This window comes from Lupinus angustifolius, chromosome LG12 (assembly GCF_001865875.1).
Source record: "Lupinus angustifolius cultivar Tanjil chromosome LG12, LupAngTanjil_v1.0, whole genome shotgun sequence".
NCBI lineage: Eukaryota > Viridiplantae > Streptophyta > Magnoliopsida > Fabales > Fabaceae > Lupinus > Lupinus angustifolius.
Window position 1 is genome coordinate 10,985,271 of NC_032020.1, and position 13,729 is coordinate 10,998,999.

Sequence of the window (13,729 nt, forward strand, 5' to 3'; positions counted from 1 at the left end):
CTGATACACATAAGCAAACATGGTTTGTTGCTCTTGTATCAAGGATCCAATCCTTTGATTTAACATAATGAGCTAAAGATTTTGAGTTACCTTATCTAGAAGAATCCATACAAGTGCAATGTTTGGTTAGCTGATTCACCTGATGATTTGCAGGCTCTTTGATCATTGCTAGGATAGCCTTGTGTTGGTATGTAGTAAATACTTCTATGCTTTCTGCACCATCTTGATCATCCTCTTAATTAGAACTTGTGAGGTTGTTGACATTGTTGGTTTTCTTGTAATGAGGAGGAAAACCATGTTTCTTATAACAGGTGTCAATTGTGTGTCCTGCCTTGTTACAAAAGGAGCACATCTTTCATCCACCTTTGCCTCTACCATTATTGAAACCATATCCTCTCCCTACACCTGAGTTGCTAACATATCCAGAACCCCTACCTCTACCATATCTGATTCTATTGGATGTCTCATTAGAGGTATTAACCAATACTTTCACATCATCAAGGGGGTTTATTGTAAGCATCAATTGTCTTTCTTGTTGGATAAGAAGAGTGAATGCTTTATTTATGGAGGCTAAGGGATCCATAAGCATAATTTGGGATCTCACTGCTCCATATTGTTCATTAAGCCATTTTAAGAACCTGGTCATATAGTCATTCTCTCTATAAGATCTAATAAGCTTATAAAGCTCAGAATCACATTGTGAAGGGCATGAGGGTAAAGGTCTAAAGTTGTCTAACTCTTGCCATAAGCCTTTCAAATGAGTATAATATGCATCAAATGACTTACTTCCTTGTTTAACACTATATAATTCTTCTTGGAGCTTGCATATACGAAAAATATCACCTTGATAATACATCTCCTTCAAATCTTCCCATACCTCAAGAGAAGTTTCGAGCCATAAGACACTTTGTAGGATAGATTTATCAATGGATTGATTAATCCATGAGAGAACTAGAGTATTGCACCTATCCTAGGCTGAATAAATTGGATTTGTCTTGTGTGGCTTTGGGAGTGTGTCATCTATAAATTCGAGCTTGTTCTTAGTCTTCAAAGCCATCATCATGGCTTTAGACCAGCAATGATAATTCACCCCTATCAAAGGGGGTGATACTAAAATGGCTCCAGGATTTTCATTATTCATATAGTATGGGCTAGAAGGATCATTAATAGGATTGAGAGTGGCAACTATATTAGCCATGGGTGATGATGTAGGGAAAAAAATCAGAAGATGTAGAAGAAGACAATGATGAATGGAAGCGCAGCAGAGCATCAGTTGATACTCTAATACCATCTTGAAAATGCAGACTCCATTGCTGATGCTTAAGATCTGCTTTGATCAAGAGAGAAGAAATGGAAGCAATATGCAATATGAAAGAAAAGAAATACTTGAATGAAATATTCTTTTATTGATTGAAAATTGATTAATTAAGTACAAAGCAATGGTTAATATTTATAGATTCCTATTGAATCAAAAAAACAGAATAATAACAACTAACAACCATCATAATAGAAAACCAGAATCAAAACTAACACTAAACTTAAAGCCATAGCTTGCACTACAAGTAATCATTGGTTTATGGATTGATCACAAAAGGACTGAATGTAAGTCATCAAATTATGAGTGTCAGCCCAATAAGTGTTTGGCCCACAAGGTTCACCTTGATGATGAAACTGATTGATATGTGAGTGTCCATAGTGAGATTGATGCACTATGGTCCTGTCTAACTGAGACACCTGAGTTGGATGTGTCATGTCTGTGTTTGTAGCCTGATGTGCCTGATGCATCATTCCTGACCGAGATTGATGCATCATGCTCTTGATGCGTCTGTCCTGATGCGCCTGGTATGGATGCATCATGCTCTTGATGTGCATGACCTGATGCACTTGGTGCATCTGGTGCATCTGATACAATATTCCTGACCGAGACTGATGCACCATGTTTGGATCAACCTAATGCACCATATTTCTGATCTGGTGCATCCTATCTAGACCAAGCTTTGGTTTGCAACAATGTGCCACGAGACATTCATGTCCATAGTCAAGCTAATGTTGTCTTGTGGTTGAAGTGTTCAAGTTAGTGTAGTTTCCTAAGCTATTATCCATAGACCTACAAGCATAATCAGTGTTAGAATTTATCAAGTTTGATAAATACACCACCAAAATGAATGTCACTGAAATAGAACATATTAATATAATCACCATCAGAATGATTATCAATAAGAAAAGAAGCCACTACTTACATAATTCATGAATGGGAGAAAAACTGAACCACCAAAATGATTTTTGTTGAAAAGAGAATTGTGGTATATTCACCGTTGAAATTGTCATTCATGCAAAATGAAACATTGCTAATATAATTCATTGCTAGGAGATAATGATCCACCATAATGACTATCGATGGGAAGAAAAACAAATATATAAAATGAAGAAAATGAATCATTATATTGGAGCATGTCGGTATTTGTTTATTTTAATGATTGTTGTATGAAATTTGGAATTTTTAGGTTGAAGACAAAAAAAAATGAATGAATACTAATGAGACACTGACATGAGAGATGGATATGACTAATTGGAGTTCTAAATTTTCAACACATCGGTATCATAATAGTGACCAATTAGATCACATTGGATGAAACCACTATGATTCCATGTAGAAGTTTAAGATGGTCAAATATTTTTCAAACGCAAATATAGGTCAGTCCAAACAATTTATTATATATATATATATAAAAGTCGTTACAGATATGGGTGACAAATGGATGGAATTTGATGGGTTTGGATTTGGATCCAAATGGATGGAAAGCAATCCATCAATCCATATAAATTCATTTAAATCATATTTTAAATTATTCAATTCATTCATATTCAAACATAATAGATGCATTCTAATCCATTCAATCTATCCATGAATCCATTTTAATGGATTAGATGAACGGATATCAAATCCATTTGATTATTTTAATTGAAACTAAAAAATACTTTTGAAGAAAACCGCTTTAAAAATCATAATTTCAATCAAGCATTTTTAAAATCATTTTTAACAAAAAAAAAACACTTTTTAACAAAATAAAACACTTTTAAATATATAATTTTTGGAAAAGTGATCTTTAATTTTTGTATGAAACACTTTTTAAAGAAGTGTTTTTTTACTTAAAAAAATATTTTTTTGCAATATTGTATAAACATGAGACCTTTAAGATTCTATGTGTAAAGTTTTTAATATATATTTATAGATGATATGTATTTAAGAACAAACTTTTAATATTAATCACATTCATATGTCTTATAATTGATGTAAATTTAATAAAGAAATCAAAGTGAAAGTAAAAAACATTATAAGAAAGTGATAGTTAAGATAATGAATGAAATTGAAAAACAAACAACATTATTTGTCCATGTTTGTTTTTGGGTGGATTGTATATCCACTATATATAATGGATGAATTCAAATTCATCAATTACTAAAATTATTCACTTGATCATACCAGTTTAAATTCATTAGTTCGAATCAATAAATATGATGAATATAATTTTCTTGGATTTGGATGAATTGTAGATAATTTAGTCACCTCTAATTATAAATATTGGAATAACAAACTCAAATAATAACTAACAAGTAACCATAAACTATAAATAAATACTAATAAAATGGAACTAAATTTTTTTAACTAAGATAATGTCCTCCAAATATACTCTAACACTTAGTTTACCTTCAATTTTTTTGTTATAGGATTGACTATTCTTCCAACTCCTTAATTTACCTATAAATAACGCAAGGTGCTTTCACTTGGCCAAAGCAAATACTCAATAATAGAAAATAGCATTGTACTATTAGAAATGGCTGTCACCATTAAGAATATAGGCATATTTCTCTTCTTCCTTGGCCTTATTTCTCTAGGTAATTTTTCTTCTCATGTTTGAATTGAAACCAAAAAAATTTCTTCTTCATATCTTTTGGACATCATTTTCATTATGTTCATAATTCTTATATTATGATTTTCTTCCCATTTTTTTAATGCTATTGTAAACCATGCTACTTGAGTAATCTCTCCGTAAAGCAAGCTAAAACAGGAGTTCAAATTGACAAAAGGCCAGAGTGGATTGTGGTTATGGCCAACAATTGTGATTGTCCTTAAAGTCAAGTGACATTAAATTTTCCTGGATTTAAAACCGTTAAACCAGTTAACCCTAAAATTATGACATACTCTGGCAATAACTATTGTCTCATTTATGAGGGTAAACCTATCCTCAATGAAATACTCTCCTTCAAATACGCTTGGGATAACTCTTTTTCGTTAAGTCCAAATTCCTCACAGATCAACTGTTAAGTTGAAAATGGTGGCTCTTATATACTTTAATAGATGGGAAAAGCATCAAAAGTTATTAATTTTACTTTTACATTTAAGAGTATAAATATTCTCATATTACATCTAAAAGGTAAAAGTGTTACATCTTTTAATTTTTTCCCTTTAGTTTTGTATATACTTCCTCTTTGGAGAGGATCCTCATCTAGGGATGGCAGTAGGTACCCACAAAAAATGCCCACAACGGGTTATGTTTGGGTCGGTGTTTTTTGACATGTGAGCAACTGAGACCCGAGATTTTAAGACTCGTTGTTTGATGGGTCTAGGTCTAAATAATGAGGTACCCAGACCCGCTATTCATTCTTATATATGTGTGCATGTGTGAGGTGATTCGTTTACTACAAGAGTAAGTTAAAAAGACTTACTCCACATCTTAAACATTAATTCTAGGACAATCTAATGGTTGAAATTTACTCACTAAATCAAGTCATTGGATTATTCTAAAATGAAGGTCAAGATGTGGAGTAAGTCTTTTTAACTTACTCTTGGAGTAAGTGAATCCCCTCCCTATATATATGTTATTAATTCATAAATATGATTGATATGTTACCAAAGAATGATGTTACATTGTTAAGAAGTTGTGTGATGTTATGTTATTAATTGATATATGTAATTTAATATTATGTTGATGAGACAATTCTTATTAAATCAATTTTATTTCGTAATGTTGAAATAATCAATTTAAAATGTATTTAAAACTTTAAATTATATTTTCTAAAATTTTCACTTGTTGATTACCTAAATAATATATAAGGTTGTAGAAAACAAACACATAATTACTCATAATTATTTTTAATATTTTTGAATTTGTGGATACTCGCAAATCCGTTGGATACCGAATAACCCATGGGTAGCAGACTCAACAGGTACCAGCACGGGTCTTAGGTGGATTTAGGTCTAAAAATGAAGCAATAGGTAGGTCCAGATAATGCACTACCCATACCCAACCAGATTCATGGTCATCCATATCCTTATCTATACTAATAGATAAAGGGAAAACATAAAATAATTACCCAAGAAGTATTTTATGTTTCCCTATTTTATCTTTTATAACTTCTAATTTCATATTTATCTATACTAAAACTAATAGACATAAAATAACAACTCATGAAGTATTTTATGTTTCCCTACTTTAACTTTTATAATTTCTAATTTGATGTTTATATAAATTTCTATAATCTATATATCTATACTTCTATACTATTAATAAAGCCAAAACAAATAATAATCATCACTATTATATAATTTTATATTCCAAATTTATCATTTGTAACATCTCTCATTAATAAATAATATAAACTTTCACATATTACTTCAATTGCTTTCATTTTTTATATTAATATATCATTAATCTTCCATACACTATTTTATTTATATTTTTACTCTCTATCAAGTTCATGTATTGCATTTTTTATATTTAAATTATTTTTTGTTAAATATTATAACATGATACGGATATATTATATATTATGAATGTGAGATAATTGGCACAGAGTGCCGAAATTGACACACTAGTCCTAATAAAAGTATTAAACTGCTCGTGAAAATTATATGTGAAGATTTTGTTTTTATTTTTTATAAACAACCGAGCAAAAACCCGCACATTTTAGATGGTGAAGTGTTCCTATTAAAATGCAATCTATTAGCTATATAAAAAATCCCAAGTGATACTTAAGATGTGCGAAATGACTAATGGTGCACACTTAAAAGTCGGAGGACTTAAGTTAATAAAAATAAATAGACTAAAGTAAAATATGAAGGAGAAAATTAAAATAAAATCAAGTCTTTATAGTGAGCAAACCGTAAAAAAAAATATAAGAATGAAAAATATCTCACGTTAATCTACTTCTAATGATGTATTATTTTATCTTTAAATAAATTGGATTGAAGAGTGTTGTGTCCAGCTGTAAATCACCTATTCCATTATTGGAAAGAAAGATTCCGCAAGAACCAAACGAAGGTGACGTGACATGTATGTGTGGGTGATAAAAGTATAGAGAAAGTGGACCTCAAAAATGTGTTATTCTTTATAATTAAAATCTTAAATCATTTATTTCAAATGATGTCTTATTCTCTTTATTAATTAAAATATTATTTTTTGTTTTTATAAGTTTTCTTTTAGTCATGTAGTAATATATAATTGGCTTGACATACAGAATGGGGACACTATTAAGGGATACAGATCAATTATCCCTAACTCTATTCCAATTTTCTGTCTCGGTCAATTGAAAAGTGACAAGTACGGAAAATAAAAATTCATAAAATCAAAAACTAACAATTTTACATTATTAGGTATAATGTTATTGGTTAGAGAAACAGTGAGACATATGTTTTTGGGACAAAATGTCTCAATCCCAATATTAAGAATAGATGATTTCTTTCAATTATTCTTCTCGGAGACAATGTAAACATGATAGAAAATGAGGGGGGGGCTGCTGGTAGAAACTATGGACATATTATATTTTCACATAGAAGATCAAAATACAAAAAGCCTAACATAATTTTTCTTAAAACTAATTTGCCAAAATAATAAATATGGCAAATAAGATGTTGTTCAATACCAAAAAATCATCAAAGTTAACATAACCCTTATGGGTAAAGTCTTTTTTTTTCTGTTATCTAAAACATACATATTTTCTATCAAGTAGAGGTAGTCTTGTTGAAGCTGAATAGGATTACTTTGGTGGCAAATACTCCCTACCAAGCTAAAACAACTTTGTACCAGTTGATCTATACGTTTGTTGATTTTGAGAATGTCTTTTCCATTAATATGAGAAGAATCAAACTCTAACATTATGTTTAGAAAACTCAACAATATATTATCTATTAATTATGTTTGTTATGTGATTAGTGGTCTGATATTTTTTCTAATGGAAAACATCCTAGATGGTTTTTTCTAACATTCAAGAGACAATGCAAACTGCAACCTGACTTGGAAATTATCATACTATTAGTTATTGAAGTGAGGTTTAATTTTAATCATTCAAATGGTTCCGAAAAAGATTTAGAAATTAAAATAGGTTTTTATGCTGAATTTTCTTTAGACCTAAACGTATAAAATGTGTGATAGATTCTCTTATAATCGTTTATAAGTTGTTTCTTGATAGTGAAAGAAGAGAAAAATAAGTGTATTATATAGCTATAAAGTCTTCTATTTCTTTTATTATCCTTCACAATAAACTCGCAAAACCCTTTTGCTCTTTTAGTTTGTTAGAATCTGTTCAAAAAAATTTCAAGAAGTTGTGGGTGTTTCAAATGAATAGTATTTTGTTCACTTAAGATAACCCCACCAGACTAAATATATAACACTTGTATTTTGCATGGACTAATTTCTTCATTTATTCATATTATTCCTTTTCTCAGCCAATTTTCTTGAGGTTATTCGTACGCATCTTCAATCCACATATGTTGTTTGCCACTCAGAATTTTTTCACCAGCCAATGTTGCTTTTTTCCCTTACAAAAAAGATGAGGCACAGTCCAGTTCCACTGATAAATTTAAAACAACAATAAAAGCAAAAGGTGTGATTCCATGTTGAGGAAAAAAAGAAAAGGGTGCAATAAACGTGGGATGATGGTGCAGTACAACACGTTATGACTACAACAAAATTATCAATGTATCATTCATTTGTATTACTTTTTTTTAAGAGTCAATAAGGATTGAAAATATATAGTAGATGATAGGCTAATGATGTATAAACTATTATTCTGTCATTGTATATATCTTTTTCTCAATATTATTAGAGTTGTATAAGTAATCATCAGATCACACTTTGGTTAAAATAAAATAGTTCTAAAATCCATGTGTCAATCCTTTATGTACTAATTTGATTACTTAATTTAATCCCTCAAGTAAAAGTACTATACTAATACCAGCATATATTCCTCTCCAATAAATTCTGAGTGTGCTGATATTTATGTATACTTTTCCTCCCATTCAGCATAACACAAAAGTGCACCAGACAAAAGAAAAGGACTCCCAATATGTTCAAAAAGTTGTTATGCATTATAGATAGATGCAAAGTAAACCACATTATATAACTTTGTATGTTATAAGAATTAGTAAAGAATTTAAAACTCACCTCTGATTAGGTAATGAATACTAATTCAATAAACTGGAGATGGCCAAGAAAGGCCAAATTGCTTGTAACATCTGCTCTTCTTTTACTGCAAAATTTTCTGGTCATCTCTGAGATATATGCTGAGGAAACAAGCTCTGTGAGTGCAACTTAATTTTCTAGTTCTGCTTTAAATACATGTGAATAATATTTGGCATTAATTTGAGCACAATAATTATTAAATGCGTGTTTATAGGTGTATATTGTATACACTGGAGATAAGATATATCAAAATCCAGAAACTGCTAAGAAGTATCACCTCAAAATGTTATCTTCGCTCCTAGGAAGGTATGGCTTGTAACCTTCATATATTAATTTTCCATTAGAGCTTATATAGTAATAATGCAATAAGAGCCAATAATGTAGTGAATTAGTGATAACTATAAGTGTCTTTTTCTTGTTCTTAAGCAAAGAAGCTGCAAAGAATTCAATCCTTTATAGCTATAAGCATGGCTTTTCAGGGTTTGCTGCAAGATTGACTAAATCTCAAGCAGAGGAAATAGAAAGTATGATCATTTCTTTAATTAAGCTTGTTATTTTAAAAAATTTAACACATTTTAAAAGCTATATACCATGTGGTTTCAGAGTTTCCTGAGGTCGTTTCAGTCATTCGAAATCGCATTCACAAACTCCATACAACAAGAAGCTGGGACTTCATTGGTATCCATCATTCCTCCTCAAAAACTTCTTACACTGAAAACAACTTAGGTGAAGGAACCATCATAGGTGTCATAGACACAGGTAGTAATTATACATTTATAGTTGTATACTTACATATAGAATTAAAGTATGCACTGTTGAGGTAATTTTAAGCAAACATCCACTGATACTTTGACATGTACTTTTATTTCAATCATCATAAAATAAATGACTACTTGTCAAAAATATCATTGGATGTCTGAATGAAAATGTCTTGCTACTAATTAAGACCTTATGTATGATCAAGCATTCATAGAAAAGTGGCACTGTAACCAAAGATAAACTTGATTTCTTGAAGGAATTTGGCCAGAATCTCGAAGTTTTAATGATGAAGCAATGGGACAAATCCCATCAAGGTGGAAAGGAGTTTGTGAAGTTGGAGAGCAATTCAACACAACCAATTGCAACAAGAAGATAATAGGTGCAAGATGGTTCATGAAAGGAATAACTGACCACAATAAGAACCTCATCCATGGAAATGGCACTAAGGAATTTCTCTCGGCACGCGATGCTATTGGCCATGGCACTCACACAGCTTCAACAGCAGCAGGATATTATGTTGAAAATGCAAACTATAGAGGACTTGCATATGGTTTAGCAAGAGGAGGAGCACCACTTGCTCACTTAGCTATCTACAAGGCTTGTTGGGATAATTCTGTTGGAGGTTGTGCTGATGCTGATATTCTGAAAGCATTTGATAAGGCTATACATGATGGAGTGGATGTCTTAACTGTTTCTCTCGGCGTTAACATTCCCTTGTTTTCTTATGTTGATCAACGTGACACCATTGCAATTGGTTCATTTCATGCAACTGCGAAGGGAATCACTGTTGTTTGTTCAGCTGGAAATTCTGGCCCCATTTCTCAAACCATTGCAAATACTGCACCTTGGATAGTTACAGTTGCAGCTACCACAATAGATAGGGCCTTTCAAGCAGCTATAACTCTTGGAAATAACAACACTGTGTGGGTATGCTAATGCTACAGTTATTTTTCATATCACATTGATAAACCATGCTATCAGCTAAAACTTATAGGCTTTATACCATGCTTGGAAAGATTTTTTTCCAAAGAAAACATTCTTTTTGTTTTGAATGGAAAAACTTCTTTCCAGATATAATCTTACATGTTTGCCAAACCCAACCGAAGTATGAAAAAAAATGGCGTACAGGAAAAATCTGTTCTTAGGGTAGAGGTATGAAGCTTATTTGAAAAAGTTATTTGATTATTTTGAAATCAATCACAATTTCATTTTTACCTCTACAGAACTAACTACCAAAGAGATATTATTTAATCTAAACAACTAGCTTTGTACTCATTTATGTAATTTACTACACAAGTGAGTTTTTTGTCCAATCCAAACAAAATAGATTATCTTGAAATCGTTTTTCAGAAAACATATTCAAACATGAAACTGGTTCTATTATAATGAATTCACATAATTGATTATTGAAATAATCAGCTAGTTGAATGGTATAATGTAGGGACAATCCATTGATACTGGAAAACATAATCTTGGATTTGTTGGGCTCACATACTCTGAACGCATTGCTCTAGACCCTGCAAATGATTTAGCGTGAGACCTCTTGTCCTTCTTATATTATTTATGCATGTTTACTATCTTTTTGTTCCATTACTATACATTTTATATCAATAGTCAATGTCTTCCTTTCAAGCAAGGATTGTCAGTATGGAAGTCTAAATGCAACAATGGCAGCAGGCAAAATTGTTCTATGCTTTTCAGTATCAGATCAACAAGATATTATATCTGCCTCACGTACAGTAATGGAAGCTGGAGGAGTTGGACTAATATATGCTCAATTTCATGAAGATGGGCTCTATCACTGTGGTGTGTTTCCATGTATTAAGGTAGATTATGAAGTAGGGACACAAATATTATCATATATTAGAAGAACAAGGTGAGAAAATAATCAAAATATGCATCGATTGACTTATGAAATTCATTTGAACTAAAATTAATCACAAGTTTCTTATCTGAAAGATTCCCAACTGCAAGCTTGAGTCTTCCAAAGACTGTTATTGGAAAATTGACATCTCCACAAGTTTCATCTTTCTCTTCAAGAGGACCTAGTAGCATGTCTCCAACTGTGCTAAAGGTATAACAGGATCTTATATTCTTATTTCAGGCATGGTTTTTTTGTTCAACCAGACCAACCCTGTTCTGAAATTTTGAGACAAATTAATTAGATGTGATTTATAACAATAAGAGATTCAACTCAATATTTTTGCAACATTCTATACTTTAGCTACTTGAATTATATATACCATGGTTAGCTTAAATGAAACATTCATTCAATTAACATGGAAATGATATTCTCATAAATTTCCATTGCACTACATCTTTCTACGGTAGATTGCAGCTTAGTTTGTCTTGTTAGTAAGTTACTGATCTATGTTGATTTTTTTCATTATGAACTTGCTTCACAGATTGAGAAAACTGTATGTATGTTTGTTCTGTTGATTTTTTTCATCAATATCATAGAAATGCGTACAGAGTAGTGTAATAAAGAGTAGTAGTGCAATATGTTACTATTTATTACATAAAATGTACATATGGGCATCAAAGAAATCATTGAAACTCCAATTCCACAGGAAAGTAGTTGTCACTTGTCAGAAATAAGGCTGCAGAAAATTGCTGATTGAATTTTATGAACTAAACTAAATAGCAGATTACTTAGAACTGTAAAATAATTTTAAATATTTATAATATCAGTATGTTTCCGATGCATATGCAACCACAAAAGCAACACATATGCAACAAGCAATTTTGGAGTGAAGGAAAAGGAACTCGGAGAATGCCTCTGGTGGGCTACTTTGTAAATTAAGTTAGCAACTTACCATAAAACAGAACTGTTTTTACATGGATTTATATTATATGATGCCATCGTTAACTTTTACTAAGTGTATGATGATTCATGGTGGTAGCCTGACATAGCTGCACCAGGTGTGGACATTTTGGCTGCGTTTCCACCACAGGGCACAACACAGGACAGCGGATTTGCATTATTATCTGGAACTTCAATGTCTTGTCCCCATGTAGCAGGGATAGCAGCTCTCATCAAATCCAAACACCCAACATGGTCACCTGCAGCCATAAGATCAGCTTTGGTAACAACAGGTGAATCAGCCATAATAAGAATTAATCACATATACTTCAAAATGGTTGTCGTACCAGTATACCAGTATAGGCTACATATCATATCGGATACTTGTCGTTTATATGTCATTCATTTGTTCTATGATTTTTTGTTCCACATGAACGTTTTTCATATTTTGCCCTGTTGTGTTTGTATTCAGTACCCATACTTCCTAGATTAAATTACTTCTTTACAGTGTAGTATACATTCAAAGTAACTAGTTCGTCATTGAAAATGCAGCCTCTCAAACTGGCACTGATGGAAGTGTTATATCTGAAGAGGGTTCAACATATAAGGCTGCAGACCCTTTTGACATAGGAGGTGGACATGTGAACCCTAACAAAGCAATGGATCCAGGGCTCATATATAACATAACCACTGATGATTATATCCATTTCCTATGTTCCATTGGTTATGGTAGTGCATCCATCAGCAAAATGACCAAAACCAACACAAAATGTAAGAAAGAGAAACACCAAGGACTGAACCTTAATCTTCCTTCCATATCAATTCCATACCTAAAAAAGGGTGCAAAAGTAATGAGAACCGTGACAAATGTTGGAAACATAACTTCTGTCTACAAAGCTCAAGTGAAGGCTCCAGATGGCATAAAAGTGAGAGTTGAACCTCAAATTTTGAGTTTCAATTCTTCCTCGACAGTCCTTTCCTTCAATGTCAGTTTCTTGTCAACTCTAAAGCTTCATGGAGGTTACAGATTTGGTAGCCTAACTTGGACCAATGGCAAGCATTTTGTGAGGGTCCCAATAGCTGTGAGGACCATACAATTTGAATCTTAAGGATTCATAAGAGTTTATGGAAAATGAGTTTTATCAACTAACACGGCATTAAATTCTATGACGAAAGATTACCAGTTTATGCATGGAATATACTACAGATTGTAAGTTTAAAACGGATCCTGAGTTTGCAACTGACAAATTATTTGAATTAAATAAAATGATTGGTTGACACTGATGAACAGAATACTGTGATGAGCAAATGTCAGTATTAGAAACAAAAAACACTGCTAATCTAATGGTGAATTTTAAGTTACTGTTGTTAAGGAAGATGGTATTTGTATGATTTGTATTTTATCTAAAACAACACAAAATATCAAACTTGAGTCTTTATTGAAGCAGTCTTTATTGGAATTAATTTTTATTGAAATAAACAGACTATAAAATTCTCCCACCTATCTCAACACCTTCAATGTTCAAACACAACAATATAAAACTAATAACTCAAAAGTAAAAATTGTAATATACATATTGTTGTAAAAGCACTTAATTAGATTGGTGGAAGGAGCACCTGTGGAGATCGTTAATGGCACTAATTTGGGAAAACCTAAGGTTGTTGGGGGTGATGACTCAATGTCTTTCCAATCAGAAGATGGTGA

General features: G+C 31.7%; 1 protein-coding gene and 1 long non-coding RNA gene across 4 annotated transcripts; one reads left to right on the plus strand and one right to left on the minus strand.

Annotated features, from left to right (window-relative positions):
* On the minus strand, positions 7,594–9,144 carry LOC109362746. Its single transcript, XR_002109440.1, has 4 exons — positions 9,053–9,144; positions 8,740–8,782; positions 8,445–8,605; positions 7,594–7,851 (listed from the first exon to the last, which is right to left on the minus strand). It is a non-coding gene; the product is annotated as an uncharacterized LOC109362746 (long non-coding RNA).
* LOC109362745 (subtilisin-like protease SBT3.9) lies at positions 8,443–13,468 on the plus strand. Of its 3 annotated transcripts, XR_002109439.1 has the most exons (11): positions 8,443–8,580; positions 8,677–8,768; positions 8,889–8,986; positions 9,066–9,221; positions 9,478–10,148; positions 10,663–10,754; positions 10,855–11,097; positions 11,181–11,295; positions 12,125–12,317; positions 12,577–13,201; positions 13,232–13,468. XR_002109439.1 is itself a non-coding variant. In XM_019608750.1 (10 exons), the coding sequence occupies exons 1-10, from the start codon at positions 8,458–8,460 to the stop codon at positions 13,131–13,133; spliced, it is 2,340 nt and encodes a 779-aa protein (XP_019464295.1). In that variant the 5' UTR covers positions 8,443–8,457; the 3' UTR covers positions 13,134–13,468. The 3 variants fall into 3 exon arrangements, 2 of the variants coding, with proteins under 2 accessions (XP_019464295.1, XP_019464296.1); XM_019608750.1 differs by having other exon boundaries at positions 12,577–13,468; XM_019608751.1 differs by lacking the exons at positions 8,443–8,580; positions 8,889–8,986 and having other exon boundaries at positions 8,677–8,780; positions 9,051–9,221; positions 12,577–13,468.

Coding starts and splice junctions, on each gene's coding strand:
- LOC109362745 (XM_019608750.1), top strand. CDS start 8,458: ATGAATACTAATTCAATAAACTGGAGATGGCCAAGAAAGGCCAAATTG. Junction 8,581..8,676: donor ATGCTGAGGAAACAAGCTCT/GTGAGTGCAACT, acceptor GCGTGTTTATAG/GTGTATATTGTATACACTGG. Junction 11,296..12,124: donor TGTCTCCAACTGTGCTAAAG/GTATAACAGGAT, acceptor TCATGGTGGTAG/CCTGACATAGCTGCACCAGG.